The sequence below is a fragment of the Paramormyrops kingsleyae genome, chromosome 7 (genome assembly GCF_048594095.1).
Source record: "Paramormyrops kingsleyae isolate MSU_618 chromosome 7, PKINGS_0.4, whole genome shotgun sequence".
Taxonomy (NCBI): Eukaryota; Metazoa; Chordata; class Actinopteri; order Osteoglossiformes; family Mormyridae; genus Paramormyrops; species Paramormyrops kingsleyae.
In genome coordinates this window covers 29,187,692-29,204,888 of record NC_132803.1, presented here as the reverse complement: position 1 = coordinate 29,204,888, position 17,197 = coordinate 29,187,692, and the positions used below count along the sequence as shown (strand labels likewise).

The 17,197-nt window shown below is 48.4% G+C and overlaps 1 protein-coding gene and 1 long non-coding RNA gene across 10 annotated transcripts in view; one reads left to right on the top strand and one right to left on the bottom strand.

The window, feature by feature from the left end:
• Positions 1-17,197, bottom strand: part of whrna (whirlin a) — a 61,477-nt gene that overhangs the window by 9,814 nt on the left and 34,466 nt on the right. For 8 of the 9 annotated variants that reach the window (XR_002840575.2, XR_002840576.2, XR_002840577.2 and 5 more), the window contains 5 exons: positions 14,085-14,210; positions 7,123-7,331; positions 6,373-6,409; positions 1,589-1,801; positions 1,068-1,289 (listed from right to left, as the gene is read on the bottom strand). Coding sequence is in view for 6 of the 9 variants with exons in the window: in XM_023831514.2 (XP_023687282.2) it covers positions 1,068-1,289; positions 1,589-1,801; positions 6,373-6,409; positions 7,123-7,331; positions 14,085-14,210 (807 nt within the window). In the remaining 3 variants the exon portion in view is untranslated. The remainder of the gene's footprint in view (positions 1-1,067; positions 1,290-1,588; positions 1,802-6,372; positions 6,410-7,122; positions 7,332-14,084; positions 14,211-17,197) is intronic. The other variant, XM_023831518.2, reaches the window with a different exon arrangement.
• Positions 304-16,380, top strand: LOC140592143 (uncharacterized). Its single transcript, XR_011992425.1, has 2 exons — positions 304-720; positions 9,575-16,380. It is a non-coding gene; the product is annotated as an uncharacterized lncRNA (long non-coding RNA).

The window sequence follows — 17,197 nt, the reverse complement described above, 5'->3', positions numbered from 1 at the left end:
GGGTTTGGAGAGAGAAATCCACATGGTTTATGAAAACACCACACGCGACTCACATGCAACACGCTAAACATCATCCATGCAAAGATGCATGCATTCACAAACCCAGTCTCACCACTCTGCAAAAAAAAGGTTGAACAGGATCACAGGAAACGCATTCTGCTGTGTGGCTTGGGGGGTGCCTACCTCCATCATATCTATCAACCACAGCAGTCGCTCCTGGGAAGAGGGGAGGGGTTACAGAGGGGTGGGGATGCAGATAAGGTTGCAGTGCAGAGAGATACTTTAATTAGTGTCATCGGCTGATCCTCTGCACGGTCTTTAACTGACTCCTTAAACTCCAGCAGGGGAAACTCCTTCATCTTCCTGCCTAAATGACAGCCCCCACGGCAGAGGGGGCCACTCGGCAGAAACGGAACCGTCATCTTTTCCCGCTCCCCCAGGACCTCGTTATGCGATCTTGAATGGAGGCGTCGGATTGATGTTAAGGTGCCCGGGCAGACAGGCACATAGGCGGAAGGGGGGGCACTGTATGATTAATGAAGCCAGTGTAGAAACGACACTCGTGGACCAGCACCTCGGCACGTCAGGACTGAGCGAACTTATGTTTTAGGTGTTCTTCTTGTAACAAGTGCTGTGGGCGCAGAGGTGCAAAAATCTTACACCTCTGGTAACGGCAGCAAGAAAGAAACCCCGCAGAGAGCTGCATCATGGGAAAGTCTGGTAAGTCCTAGAGAAGCTCACGGTGCTAGAGGCTGCCCTCTGAGAGCAGGCCAGCGGCTCATCACACTGGTAAAACCCCATGCAGTCAGTGCGGTAGCCTGCGGTCTGTCACATGAGCTTGTACCAGCAGATACGTAACAGCGCTAATCCATAACTGCCCGTGTCGTCCATCATGGCTGCCATAGCGGGATATTGGCTGACAGGTTAATAAAACTAAACAGGCTTCAAACACAAAGCGGAATGGGACTGTCTCCTGCTGATGTCATAGGTGACAGTTTAGCAGTACGTGTAGTGTGGGGGTCTATGGACTGCGTATTAGTGAGCTGAGCTTAGCACGAGTGTCCTACCCGCGCCGAGCTGAGCGTGGTGGATGTCAGATAGCTGGCCGAGGAGGTCAGGGTGTCAGGGTAGGACACCATGGAGGAGGAGTCGGGGTTCAGGGCTGCCACCCCCGTCGGAGACGCCTGTCGGGCCTTCAGGACCTGGATCTCGCGGCGCAGCACCAACCCGTCAAAGCGCTCCAGGTCCTGGGGGGCCACGAGACCCCGCACCTCGGACAGCAGAGAGAACTGGGAGGGGGGCGAGGATGGGGCCATCAGCTAGAAATACAAAACGGCATGACCCCAAGAAACCGTGTGTCTGCTTACTGAATAAGACTGTGGTACAATTAACTTTAATAACCTTAACTTGTTGCAAACATATCATATCGGCCAATCATCGCCAAGGGACTGGATGTCAGTTTCTACCTGAAGCAGTTCATATAGGCTATTGTCTATTTAACTCATTGGTACAATTATTTCAGCTGAGTTACCCTGCTGCTTCATACAAGCCCAGGCCCTCAAGCTCTGCTGCCCCCTGCAGGCCGCACCTTGGCGTGCGTGTTGAAGAGCTCGAACAGCGCCATGACCAGCTGCTCCACACCCACGTGGCCGTCCCGGTACTCCTCCAGATAGTAGCCCATGGTCTGGCGCTCGGGCGGCGTCAGCAGGTGGCGCCCCTGCTCCTCCAGCATGGCCCGCGACTGGTTCACCAGGCTGCTCAAGGTCACCTGTGAGCTGGCCACACCCTTGTAGAAACTCGGCTAATGGGAAGAGCGAGGAGACAGAGAGATGGACAGTAGATGTCATGGAAGGAAGTGAGGCGGAAGGCAGAGGTATCAGGCCAATGGGGAGAAACAAAAGACAAAATGTGAAATGAAGTGACACTTTATCTGCACAAGTACATTGGAATGCTTGTTTTCACATGTCTCACACACACACAGCTGAGACCAAAGCTTGGGGTGTGAGCACAGGGTCAAGACATTTATCTGGTATCCCTGGAGCATTTTTTCTTTTGGGGGGGGGGGAGGTTGAGTAAACATCCTAGCCCAAGGAACCAGTGACCATGTGATTATTCTGCTGAGGATGGGATTTGAACTAGCGACCTTCCGATCACATACGCAGGAGCCTAACCCAGAGAGCCAACCACCTCCCCCATAAAATGCTTAAGGTGAGTAGAAAATGAAAGAATAAAGCGAAGGAGGAGAAAGGGCAGCACTGCCCTCACAATAAATGTCCAGTTTAAGCCATAAGGCCTGCGCTAACATATGAGGTAATGGCTCTATGTGCATACGGCCCATGGATGCTGTCTTTGTACGATCCAGCGTGGCTGGGGGGTGTCACTGTCCTCCCCATGTACATCCTGCCACCCATCACCTCAGTGAAAGCGCCCCCAGCAGAGTGCCCCTCTTTAAATAGCCACTGCATCAAAGGGCGCTGGTTTGAAGGGTTGCCAGGGGACGGCCAGTCCGCCCTTGGGTCTCTGCTGTCCGGAACCCATCTACCATGACGTTAAGGTCCTCGTGCATCGTGAGGCTATGGGCCCCAGGACTGGCAGCCCCTGGCTTCAAATGTGTGCAGCTAACAATTTTATCTAAATCAATTTTTAAATCATTCAGTTGCATTTTTAAATCACAACCTGGATGTCAGTTACCGCCCTACAATTATCGTATTGGCTCTGTCACATCGTTTACCATTCCCATTGGACTCTGGAGCAAGGAATCAAACGTCAGTAGTTGTTGGAAGATAGCAGGGCAATGTGCAAATTACAGCAGACACTCCAACATAATGCCTAGCCCTCTGTGGTCGCGCTTCAACCCAGTCTATAAACTTCCTGAAGATACCGACATTGCATTGCGTAGAGGGGCTGACAACACGCCTGCGGTTCCGCACCCTTTCCTGAGGTCGGGACCATGACGGATTAGGCGATCTACAACGCGCAAGAACAACTGCACGTCCTTGGGGCTGATGCTTGGAAAAAGGGAAAAAGAAACATGATTAAACAACAGCTTCCTCCTCCTCCACAGAGAGGGCGGATGAAACAAAAAGCATGGTTCTGGAAATCGATATTCCACAGGCCAGCTCAGACCCCCCTACTGTTCACGAGGGTGGTGGAATGAAAAGGCTGGGGGTGTCGAGGGAATGCAGGAAGGTAAATTATGGGAATACAAGTTAGTGTTTCAGTCCCCAGGGGAATGTTCTCTGCTGAACCAGAGTTTGAGCTGATCTGCTGTCCCATCACATCCCAATCCCCCCAGCCCCCCCCCCCCCTTTCCATTTTGCACTCACAGGAAGTACCTTCCCTGCAGCAGGGAACAAAACCAGGCACACGGGGAACATGATGTGTCAGCTGATACCTTAAATGGAGACCAGGAAATACACTGAGGGAAGCAGATCCAGGGCCACAGTGGCCCATAGGAGTAAGACGGCCAGGACACACAGGCTGGTTACAAGAAAGCCTAGTCTGTCAGCTCTTAGGCTGTGGACATGCCTATCAGAGACTGAATTATTCAGCATCATGGAGGACAAACACGAATGTCACAACTATGTGCAGCACAATGTCAAACTGGCGAGAAACAAAATGATAAGAAATAACCGTGTGAATAATCAGACCCCTGCCAGACTGGGAAATGCGTAGAGAGGAGTGCAGGAGACGGTCCGCAGTGATGCACGACTGCACTGGAGCTGCATCTTCAATCACTCTACCCAAGTTAATCCCTTTCTGCAGGGCCATCGTCAATAGCAGTGCTGCCTGCCACCAACAGCCAGAATGTTTTTTCACGTCTGTCAAGACATGAGGCGGGGGGTCAGCCTTTATGATTCCTGTGATATGGTCACGGTTACCCTGGGCGACCGGTCTCTTAATTATCACAGCGGTCAGGTACGGGTTCAAATGTAATTAAAAGCCTGACGATGCTGGCCACAGGAGCCGCGTCTTGATGCGATTATAAGAAATCCACCTCATATCCTATCCACGACTTGACGGCGCATGCCGCACAGATAGTAAAGTATGCGACCGTCATTTATCGATGGCTGTTTCAAAATAATATTCTAGCCCTTTGCCGCACTAAGCCATCGCTGCAAATTGTTATTTTGTGCAAAAAGAATAAAAAATTAAAACCTATTTCCAGTGCTGCTCACATGCGATCTGATCTCGGGTTAAATGTGCTGTTCTGGGTAATGCCCCATAACATACATAAATGTAGCGGGGCAATCATACCTGCACGGTGCCGCAAACTCCCCTTATCCCTCCCCGACACCCTCGGCGGTTAATTATCGGGTCTCGGCTTGTTTGGCTGGATAATTACACTCCGACGGAGGATCCTGTGTGTGCGTCTCCTCGCTTTGGGTCGGGACATTTCAATTAGCTCATATTTATTAACCTTCTAATGCCACCGGGGGCCTTCGCGTGGGTCGTTTATACGGATGCAGGGTTTCGGCACGGGGGGCGGGGTACCGCAGCGGCGGTGCTTTAGCTCCTCTACGGCTGGCGTGTCTGACACGGACCAGTTATGGGGGCAGGTACGCGAGTTTCTCACAAGCTGACTGGGCACAAGCGGGAAGATCAATAGCGCTCTGCCGACTAAGCTTCTGCATCTTAATACGTTTGGTAATTAATTCGTTCATTATTACAGTCGCTTACCTGACACTTAAAAGTTTTTTCATATCATATCACACTTTTTCCTATCAACTTCGTTGATATGAGTAGTTGCATACATTTACTCCAGCTGGTAAATTACTAAGTCTAATTACCTTAACTCCTTTAAACTTCCTGTGTTTCCCAAAACTGCAAGTTATTTCCCCTGTCAGTGCAAGAAATAGTGTCACTGCTGCCCTCTTCCCCCATTTTCCCGGCGCACCGCAGATGCTCTTTGTCCTGAGCCGGAATCGGCAGGAAGCCGTAAAGGAATCGCATCCATCACCCGGCGCCCTACTGCAGCGGGGAAGCCGCTTCGGGAATACCTCTGCTCCGGCCGCACACGTGCACCCGCAAGCGGCCCCGCACCGTTCGGCCGGTGGTGGTGTGGCCTTGCACGCTGTCCGCGTTTCGGCCGCCGGGTCCTGTCCGCCTCATTAGCATTCCAGTCCGTAGCCCCTGCATGCTCTCAGCTCCCTCCCCAAGACGAGGTGCCGTTACTCATTATAATCGCGTGTTTAGGGGCAGAGGAGACACTGCAAACATCCCGCAGAGGAACGAATGGCCCGTCCCATACTTCACCTTCCTAAATATCTGCCCCCCTACATGCGAAAGTGCTCTTCCGTACAGTCAATATTTATCTGCCAGCTCCCGGCTGTGATAGGAGCCAAAAATAGTCAGTTTCTTTTTGCCATGTTATCTGGGCAATTTGGGAGCAGGAGACAGATAAATGAATTTGCAGCAGGAAGGTGCCACAAAAAATAAGTTGGTGGTGGGGGGGATCATTTCCCTAAAGGAATGAGTCCTCAGTTTCCTCCCACCCCGTGTTCATCTGAACATCATACCACAAAGCGTAATGCAGGGTGACAGTGACAGAACCCCCCCCCCCCCCCAAAACAGTGACGTGACCCCTCTTGATCGTGATGGTGGGGTCCAACCAGCCATGACGCATGGTGTGCATTTTTAAATGGCTTCTGTTCGTTAAGTAACAGATCAGAATTGCTGTTATATTTATTTATATGTTTATGTAATAGTGAATGTATTAGATAATGAATTATACATAAATGTTCAGATGAGACTACATTGCTGGCCAGTGTTGCAATGCTCTGCATCATCACACCTGGTATTAATAAGGTTCATTAACAAATGCAGCTCCAGATTTAACTCATTATACAGAAATGAATTATACAAATCATAAACCTGTAAGTATAGCTTCTACTTAGATGAGACTAAATAATAGATTAATGTGGGCCCCACACAGCAGTGATTTTAACAATCATAATGCAAAACTCAAAGTTATATCCAACAACGGTTGTGTTATGTCAGTGGTCTCCATCCTCTTTCACAGTGAGAGCTACTTCTACAAAACAAAATACTCTGGCGAGCAACCGAATCGCTCCGCCTCTGAAACTGGGAGTTGTGTTGCGATGGACCAGAATTGTCTGGCCAGTCGACCTGTTGATTGTGATTGGCTGGTTGAGGGTCACTGTGTTGTGTACACCTATTAGATGCTAAATCATATCTTCTAAAGCTTTTTGTGAGTATCTTAATGTATGGTCAGCTAACCATATAATAAATGTATGGACAGAGCTCTTTTATGTTCTCCTTACGCAGCTGTGATTGTTAGCGCTGTGGTGTCTCATACGATTACCGCGGTTATTATGCTGGCAGCTGACAAGGCCATAAGGCTGATCTCACCTTTTCTGACGCTGAGGCACCTTGATCCACAGAAAGGCTGCAGAACACAGCAGAGACAGGAACAGTAAGCAGTATTAGTATTAGTAGTATTTTATGACCTAATGCCCGCACACACAGAGCCTGAAACACCCGTACAGACATACAGACATTTACACACACAGATACACACACACACACATATTATGTATTTTGCTGTTCTATATATAAGACTAGTACAGCCAGCAATGCAGTCATGCTGTGAAATGACCAGTCACAGTGTGCTAGTGGGGGGGGGGGGGAAGCTCAGCATCAGTGTAAATTATAATTCTGGGGGCGGCTGAGGGAATCTCAAACATCCCTCAGATCTATGCGGGCGCTTGTCTGAAATTGGACCAGGAGACAATTCCTCGGACTTTCCCTTTAATCCAGTAATTCAGGGAAACGGGCCTGAGACGGCGGCTGATTGGACAAGCCCCTGAAGCCGCTGCCCCTTCAGCGGTCACTGGGGAAATCTGATGTGTTAATAATACGCCCCTGACAGCATCACATCCATCCTCATCTCAACTGGACACCAAAGAGACAGACCCGTAATCACAGCTACCCTATCCATAGCCACCTTTCTGCACATCCCATCCATCCATCCATCCATCCACCCCATGATCAGCCATCTATAGTGACGGCCAGCCTTCTCCCTCCATCAGAATGCACCATTTCTCACCTCCACCCATTTAATCACACCACCTCGACCCAGCCAGAGAGCCCATCACCCACCCGGTGACGCTGCTGGTGGCGGGGCCCTTGGCGACCTGCGAGCTCGCGATCCACCTGGTCTCGCCCACCACGGTGCGGGCGTGCGGCAGCCGGCCCACATCCTTCACCGTCATCATCAGGTGGCGCGAGGACTTGAGGATACGGACGGCGTCGTCATGTGGGACGCTCAGGAAACTACGGCCGTTCACCTCCAGGATCTGGTCGCCCACCTGGTCGGGGCGGGGGCACAGGGACAGAGCACACAGGCTGCTTTGAGTGGCTCTAAGGAGGGCGTGGGGTGGTGACCCGGGAAGGCTGACAGAACAAGTGAAGTGCTACTTCCATGTTGTGTTTGACTCAACATTAGAGGACAAGAGGTCAGAGGTCACACTCAAGGACATGCAGTCACAAAAATGTGACCCCAGAATAGGAAAGACGGACCACAACTAATGTCACGTGTATTACATCAGTGTCAGGCTGACCGCGACAAGACCGGTCATATAAGGTGGGGAGGGGGGCAGAAAAAGGGGGAGGGTTTCCCTGAAGGAATGATCTGCTATTTCTCAGGAGTCCTCAGCATCCTCCCACTCTGGGTCACAGAGGAAGCCTAAAAGACCGAAATGCTATGACATACCTTCACCATATGACCAAGTGTCTCCAGTCTGTGGATACTCCTTCTTTGCAAGCTTTCTAAATGATTTCACAAGCTAAACCTGGGATTTTGCTCCCTGTGACAGAAGCTATTAAGATACAACAGTGCTTCTCATCGACCTGTTCTCAGAGAATCTCCTGCCTGCCCAGGGTGCCGTAAATCAAACAAACTGTGAAGATTCTAGTACCTCTGAGTGAATCGAAATGCCCCCCCCCCCCCCCCCCCCGACATGGGGGGACTGAAGCACAAAACGACCATGGCACCTCAACTTTCCACAACATTCTGCCAGTCCGGCATCCCAGATTTCACGTCCTTCTCCGCCATTTTCTGTCAGCCACTTTGATGTAACATCCCGGAATTTTGAGTCAACATTCAACTTCTTTTCACAGTAACCAGACAACAGAAAAAAATAAGAGAGGGTGAATATGTTATTAATATAATGGAGGCCCAGGGGAAGAGAGAACACAGGGCAAGCATTTGCAAATCAAATTTTGTTTCTATTCAGAGCAGATCTGCCCCAAGTAACAGACACTGGTTTTGTAGTACTGGCAAGAAGCTTATTAAGGGTTCAAATTTCAAGAGGCTTCATTCACTTTATGCAAAACAGTTCAAAAAAGGCAGAGAGGACACAACAGTTGGGGTCGGTGATGAATAATGATTGAAAGGAGTGCAATGGAGCCAGAGTGTTGCAGGCTGTGATTCAGGGTCAGCACTGCAGTTGGACCTTTCAGCGGGGACAGCAGGCAGAGTGGTGGTCAAAGCCTGGTATTTATAGCCTGAAGGACGCTGAGCCAGGAGTGCCTGTGAGTGATATTCAACTGCTTCAGTAAGACACCCAACAGGAAAAAGGGTAGAATTGCTTTACTCTTTAGGGGCAGTGCGTGGCTGTGCCTGTGATCAGGAGGTTGGTGGTTCAAGCCTGACCTCAGCAGAATGGTCCTATCTGTGAGGCCCTTGAGCTTGGCCCTTAACTCTCGGCACTATGGGTGCCACTGTGGGAGATGACCATGCTCTTCATGTGTGCCATGAAGAGCAAGATGGGGTAGGTGAAAAGAGTCTCTCCATAAGGAATCAATGAAGTATTATTATTATTATCTAAATTCCATTACTGATTGAACAAAATGGCCAGATCATTTTTTGTTTGCATAAAAGGAACAGTTCTTTTTCAAGGATTTCGATAGAAAATTTTTCACAAATTTATGTTATCCAGAGTGTTTAGCCATGATGTTGGAGTTGGTACATGAGACTACATTCCATCCATCTGTCCATCTTCTGCCACTCAGCCGGGTCGTGGATGTACCAGTCTGAGGAGGGATGCCCAGAGTTCCCTCTCACCAGCCATCAAGGCATCCCTAGGCCAGCTGATAGATATCATCTCTCCAGCGTGTCCTGGGTCTGCCCTGGGGTTTCCTCCCAGTTGGACATGTCCAAATATCTCCCCAGGGAGGCATCCTAGGCAGATGCCTGAACCACCTCAACCGGCTCCTTTCGATACGGAGGAGCAGCGGCTGTACTGTTATGTCTGAGCTCCTCACCCTGTCTCTAAGGCTAAGCTCATTTCTGCTGCATGTATCCACCCACAATCTCGTTTTTTTGGCCACTACCTGAAGCTGGTGAACATTGGTCAGGGTTAGGGACGTAGGTCGAGCGGTAAATTGATAGCTTCACCTTCTGGCTCGGCTCCCTCTTCTCCAAGACAGAACGGTACAGCACCCATAAAGCTGCTGATACTGCACAATCCTCCTGTTAATCTCCTGCGCCATTTTTCCCTCACTCATGAACAAGTGATTACATCACTCCCTAACATAGTTTGTAACACAGAATCTTCAATGATAACCAGAACCTCCGAGATGGATGTGACCCAAGGGGAAAGCAACCACATCAGACTTGACTGCCAAAAAAAAAGACCAGGTACCTTCAACCCCTGTGACATGTATATCTCTGATTTCTGTACTTTTGAACTAATATAGGTTTTATACCATTTCAGGTTAAAATCTGTCCTTAGCAGGAGGTTCCATCCGCCTCAGCTGCCATCGCCTCCACCCTGGGTTCCTAAGTCAACTCCCAACGTGACCTAAAACTACTGCCTCCAAAGGTTTCTTGGAAGGATACAGGGGGGAGAAATTAGATATTGACTTTTGTTCTTGCCCCACGATGGCTGTAGATGTTTTTAATTATCTCTACCCTGGTCAGCAGAGCAGGTGATGAGTTGGCAAGAGGTAAAGTCAATTGGCTGTAGTTCTAAAGCCAGCCCCCGCATGACCAGACTAGTGCTCAGTCCCTCTCCCTACATCCCTCATTCCCTACTCCCTTCCCCCAAGCCCCTTGCTGACATTGAGTGAATGAACATGCCCACAGAGACCCCCACCCCTACACAACAGCTTAATGAGCCCCCCGATGCTAACTGCACAGGGCAGGAACAGACGTCCATAGACTGAACCGTACCTGCTTTACAAGATGGAGAGGCCGGTCTGGTGGGACTGTCTGCTAGCTCAGGAAAGTGCTTTCTTATTACTGCTCTCAGGTGCTCTGGAACAGCGACAGCTGAAGATACCGATTTAACGTACAATTAAAATAAAATAAAATACAATCTTGCATGTCATTAGCAAACCTGAGGGGAGCCGATTCAAGAATATTTGGACATCTGCTTCCATTCTCAGTCCCAGGTCAATAGCGGGGGCTGGGACCTAGAGACACCTTTGTCACTACTGTCATATGGTAACCAAAGCCCTTGTATTAGGACTAAAGTCTCTTTACCTTGAGATTCTCCAAACTCTGGGCTTTGTTTGAGTTTGTTCATCATCTAGGGAGGAGTTTGCAGTCTGCAGTTGCAAGGTGCTTTTCAACGTGTAATTTATAATTTGTGGTGCTTCCATAATCATATATAAGACACGCATAGAGGAGCCTTGAACTGTACTTAATAACCTTGAAAGAGCGCCATTATTAATCTTCTGGCTAGGAATCTGAAGGTGGTGTTTCAACCCATTTAGCTGCAAAGACGACGCACAAACAGGCCTCAAGGGGCAACTCTGAAGGCAGTGTTTAAACCTCTTTAGCTGTGCTTGGGATGCACAAACAGGGCTTAAACTTTTAATGAAGAACAGCCTCGGCTGAGGAATTTTAGATAACAGGGAAAACGCTTCATAGTTCGGGGGAAAAATGGAGCAATTGCAGTAACGAGCGTGGTTGCATAATGAGCATAATGACTTTGTGAAGGATGGTGAGACACTGAGTGAATGGAGCTGTCCACGTAGCTGTGGAGGTTCATGTACTTTAGGACTAATTGCGCAGAAGAAACATACAGAGCAACTAAACCTAGACAGCAGGAAGTATTTTACTACAGAAGTTCAGATGTCCAAGTCAGACTGTCTCTAACGATAATTGCAGTATCCCCCGCCAGCTGCATAAATATGTAAAATTTTAAGTTACCTAACACAATGGCAGGTCAGATGATGTTTTTGGTTCATGATTACTCCAGATAAATGATGTGACTCAGTGAAAGGTGAAGTGTGATGTCTCTCTGGTGTCTTCCTGAGGCAGCCTTAACTTAGCCCACTTCTAACTTTATTATGCTGATCAACCCAGTTACAGGTGTGAGTTACCTGGTTCCCTGGACCAGGACAGCTGCATGGGTGAGGCTGGGCCCCAGGGCGTTAAGCACTGTCTATGGGCAGATGTGACACTCACATCTCAGGCACACAGGGCTGTAGTTCTGGGACTTAGTCCCCTGGAAAGATTTTGTCCCCTAGAAGAAATTGTTTTCCTACAGTTTTTACACTATAAAATTCAGGTGTCCTACTGCTTTACACTGTTACCTCTGTAGCCTGACGGAATGTTTCTGTGCTTAGTCCAGCATTTTTCAGCTTAGGTTGAAGATGGTGGACACAGATCTGGGATCTGAGCTTTCTCTTAGATCACAAATGTAGTTGCAGAGCTGGTTCCTTCTCTGATTTCCAGGTCTCAGGTTCACAAGCCCCTTAACCACTCTCTTGCTGTGTATGTCAATTACCGCTAATCACCGACACATTCAGTAATTGCGCCCAGTGGGTGTCTTGTTCTCTAGAAGAGCACCCGACATTGAGGTATGAATGCAGATCAACATCATTCCAAGGCCAGGACCTCCTGTAGCACCCTCATTCAGCCAGAAGTACCCAGGACCCCCAATTGCACCTGCAAATAAACTGACAGGGCAGCAAACGGAACCCCCCCCCCCAAACTCACGATATTCTGCCTGTGTCAGCCCCTGTATGCTACTCGCTCTGGGGATCCCTCGCCTTCCCAAAGGGCTGCTCTCCTCATCCTCCTCCACGTACGCCCCCTCTACTCCTCGGCTCCCCCTGCTGGGTGTCAGGCAGCTTTGCGCAGTTAAGGCCGCAGCTGAGAGTTAGTCGATGGTGCTGCTGGAGCCCTGAGTTACCGCTGCCCTCATCGTTCTGTCCCCACTTTTATATCACTCCCCCCCCCCCACCTTTCTATTTACCTTTGATTCCCTCTCAACTTCTTTTTAAATCTCCCTTTGTCCTTCATTCTGCTTTCTCCTTCAATTTCACTCCTTGTGCAAAAAACTGTCACAAATCAGTACAAACTCACCAGCGTGGAAAAAAGACATTCACGGAGAAATGCCCAGCTACCTCTGCTAGACACTGAGCTGTGGTGGCGTTTTGGAACATCTGTCCATCTAGCATGATAGCTTATCCAGCGCAGGGTCGTTCCAAGCCTGGAGTCTATGCCAGGAAGCACAGGACACCCCAGTCGATCCATCACAGCACATTCACCCTAGACAACCCAGAAACATCAGTCCACCTAAAGCGTCTTTGGTTAAGCCTTTGTGCTGTGAAGGGAACTGCAGTACCACCAGGAACTAGGGGAGCATGCAAAGTCTGAACACTCAAATGCAGAACAGAACCAGAGCCCACAGCTCTGCAGTAATGAGACCACATCATTACCCAGTGGGCCACTGTGTCACTTTTTGCCTGAGAACACATGGGGGAAAAAACTGTCAAATGACTAGAGAGACAGAATCTATAAACCTCCGATTATTTTTGTTTTTCATTTATTTAGTTCTTTTATTTCACACTGACTGGATGGAATGCCAGTCAGACACTCACGCCAAATGTAAATGAGGATTCCAGCTGGTGCATTTTATAAAGTTGGCCAGTGGTGAAACACGCCCACTTAACTGTGGCCTAGCAATCATTGATGAAGCTATGGTCTTATTTTCAAGAACGTGGGGAGAGGCAGACCCGGAAAACACTTTCCCCTACATTTTTTTTTTTTCCTTTAAAGAGCCCAAGTTTAGATTTTGGCCACAGGCCGGAAAGTTCATCTCTGGCTGACGACTGCATGAAGCCTACTGCCAAAACACCAGATGCCCTCAGGACACAACGCCAACGGGCATTTTAGCTGTGTTCCATATCTGTCTCTCCGTGTATAACTCCACCACTCTGACCACAGACTCTGACTCTGGAATCAAACTGCAGACGTGTGGAACATCTCCCAGACCTCCATATACAAAAGAAATATATAAACCTAGACAACAATCAGAGTTAATCAGCTGAACAAGCCAACAATGTTCACTTTGCAAAATAATTAACATGCCCAGAGGGTGTTGCGCAGCCAGTTGACCTAGAACCCTTGGATTTTTTTTTCTCCCTATTTGGGAGCTTTTTGTTCCAGTTCTCCATTGTCATCTTTCTTCCTTTCTTTCTTTCTTTCTTTCTTTCCGTTTCTGTATCATTCTGTCTTAATCAGATTGTAATGCATCACAACACACCCATGTGAAGGACCTTGGGCCGACTGTGTCGTGAAAGTCACTACATAACACAAGACGTTGCATTTGTTCAGAGCAGTAAGATGAGCAGATATGATGTGTTTTCACAGCAGCCAGAGGGAACCCTAACGGCACTTCACTTTGCCCATCATGCAGTGAGCAGAGCAGAGGGTGTACAGAGCACTCTGGCCTGGTACAGCCCCTTTCCACCTTTTTCGACAGTTGACAGCTGTTCATAAAACAACAGGTCAATTATGAGACCCAGCCGCATCCAAGTTCCTCACCAGGGGGGGGGGGGCGAGGAAGCCAGACATAAACAAAATGGTGATTAATGATGGGGATGGTGGGCGATTAATCACCCTTCACTGACACCAGCGGTGATTCCAGCAGGCCAGCGGGTGTCCGTTAATGGCGGCGTCTGTGTTGTGGTTCACCGCACAGGAGTCCTGGAGCTCATCGCCCAGGCTGACAGGATTTGCAGGGGGTCTAAATGCACGCCAGGCCGTCCTGAGTGACACACGCAGGGGTATTGGAGAACCGCCCCCCCCGCCCCGGGCTCACCTTGAGTCCCCCCAGCTCTGCTGCGGAGCCACGGTCCACACCAGTGATGTAGATCCCCAGGTTATACTCGGATCCCCCGCGGATCATCAGGCCGAGGGATCGACCGTTGTCCATAACCAAGTTCACCTGCAGGGGAGCAGACAACGGATTATTCTGTGCAAGAGAGAAAGCCTTTCACTAAAACCAAAGGTGGAATAAAAGATGCTGAAAAATGACAAAATATGAATAGAGAAATGCTTCACCCATCAAGAAATCACCACTCCCCAACCCATCACATGCTGCTGATTGAATGGAACCCCTGAGTCACCAAATCCCCACCCCACCCCAAGACAAACGGAGATCATTTCCTGGCAGAAGCTGAAGTCAGTCTGGATCTGAGCCATCAGTAACCCCTCAAACACTGACCAACCGTATTCCGTCTCTGGATCCAGTCTGGCTGACCTATTCTGCTCTCCTTGTTTTGGAGCCAAGACTGTGTGTTTTGTGTCTCTGCCATTATAATGGGAAGATTCATGATTTAAATCTGATCTAGCAGTCAGTCGCTTCAGCGACATGCATATGGGCCACGCTTCCTCACATGGCCGACCACCGCGGCCCACCCGTAGCCAACATGCCTGCGTAGGCGTTTGTGCGGCGGATAGAGCGTGGGAGAAGGCGTCTCGCAAGAAAGGGAGTCGGGACCAGCATTAAACAGGAGCCAATGTCCAGCGCAGGAGGTGAGCAGGCAAGGAAGAAAAACAGCTCCTTCATCATACAAACAGGAACCCAAGCGAAAGTGAGCGTCCCTTTGCCATTGACAGATTGTCTCACTTTCACACAGCCTTCAGATGACACCTCGTTACTAACTGGGGTAACAAACCCTTGCTCATCAGTGGCTCTGAGTCAGCAGGAGTACAGGCTTCTCTGGTGACTGAGGCAGGACCTCCATCTGAATTGCACTGATAAATATTCTACTGGAAAAATCTTATATAGCGTGAAAAAACAATTTTTACAGAAGAGAAAATAATGAAATATGTCGTGACTAAGCACCTTTGTTAGGTGACTGGCACCAGACAGACCCCAGTCCTTTAGCTGTGGCTCAAACTGACCCCAACTGCAGCACCCTGAGCCACAAGGGGGCGCTTCGCTTGAAGGACAACATGAGAGGTCTGGTTGGACAGGGACGAAACTGGAGCACAGGGGAAGGGATTTAAAAGTCAGGGGGAAGGTGAGGAGAGGGAAACTGGGAAAAGTGTCCTCATTAGTGATACTCTCCTCACACAGGACCTCCATCAGCAAAGATATCCAAGGTGCATCAATATATTTTTTTTATTGTGGTGCTCTGCACAAAGCACAATTCGCAGCTGGTCATGCAGCAAAGGTAGCAGCTCTGCAACAGGACCTTACGTGGTGCCGCGAGCTCCTGCGGCTCCAGTGACCTTGGTGTTATAAGCGATAACGAATGACCTCATTTTGCAGGCCCACCCGTGTTTCTGGGGAGACCAGGGGAGAGCTGGCGACAGCTCTGACAGACGCGGTAGATTCTCAGAGGGAAGCCGTCCAATGACGTGACGGACGGGATTTAATTAGATACCAGAGGAACCGTTCAGCTATCTGACCCAGGCACCCTAGGCGAAGTGGCCATAATTAAAAGAGCAGACTAACCCTGCACGTACTTAAACCTTTGTATTCTCAGACGAGCTAATATTGGAGCAGATGGCTCCCATGCTGCATGGACTAGGCCTGGGAAGTCGAACTTCGGTATTCGAATAAAATTAGAATTAAAAAAATATTTACGTATGCGATGGCAAAAATCTACGTTCGAATTTTTGAGGATTTCAGTAGGCCACTAGGGGCAGACTTTCCTAAATTAATTCAGCTAGCTAGAATGGCTGAAACTATGTGAAACTATGTTAATCAGAAAAAGAATCTGGCAATATAAAAATTCCTAAAACCTGAGAGGTGCAGTCTGAAAACTTATCGTGGAGGACCTCCCTCCACTATACCAGAATAGTGTTGCTTTGGAAATCATCATCAAAATACCACATCTCACAGTTTAATGTATGGACAGTATGATGGCATGAAAGATGAAATATTGCCCAAGCATAGTTAGATGTAGCCTAAACTGAAGGTAGGACTTGATTGCACTGATGTCATTTAAATATGTTAAGCTATTTTATGTACAGTATATAAGTCTGTGTCAGCTGCCTCATCTGAATCATTTGATATTTTAATTTCACACCACAATTTAGATGACTTTTTGATGTTGCTGTTGGCGTTTCTGTGGGTAGCTAAATAAATAAAAATGTGTTGTATATTATTGTCTATTTGTCATTTTCCTCACTTGGCAATAGACAAAAATAGGCTAATGTTGCAGGTGTCACCTTTAACAGTGGTTGCACAAAATGATGGGCTGGGTTTGTAGTATAACTTCATAATTAATATCTGAATTTCTTCAAATGATAAATCTGTTATACAAATTCAAATGCCTTTTTAAAAGAGTTTCCCAGCCCTAGCATGGATCGAGAGATGCAGCTGTCTGGATCTACAGTGGAGATCTGAAAGGTTGGCTGAAGATTGAGATTAATTCTTTCTGTAGGGTCAGGATAGCCCTGGTATCTGGGTCACGTGATCAAACACATGTTACTGCCTCCTGCCAGGACCTTCCCAGCATGTGACTACACAGCAAGGTGACACGGAGCAAGAATTCAGTTAGCCTTTTGCTAATTTCACTTTTTTAACCACTAAAAAACATGTTGGCCCCTCATTGTGATGTTTTGGACCCTGCCAAGTCAGGCCAAGCCCTTACTGCCGACCTGCACTGCTCCAGCAAAGCACAAAGAGCAGCCAGACATTTACGTGAAATAATTTGCAACCAGAAGGCTGCTGGGTCAAATCCTAGGAGACTTAATCCATTTAAAGAGAGCGCTCGAACATTTACTGAAGCAATGCTGGCCAGATGACCCACACACTCACAACTCACAGTAATCTAGTCTTATGGCAACAATATAGAGCACAGTGTATAGGCAGGCAAGCATCAAACAACTTTCATAGTTTATAAATGTATATAAAAACACAACAAAGCTATAATAAAATACAGGTACTGTATTTTATACAGTACCTGTTATACAGTT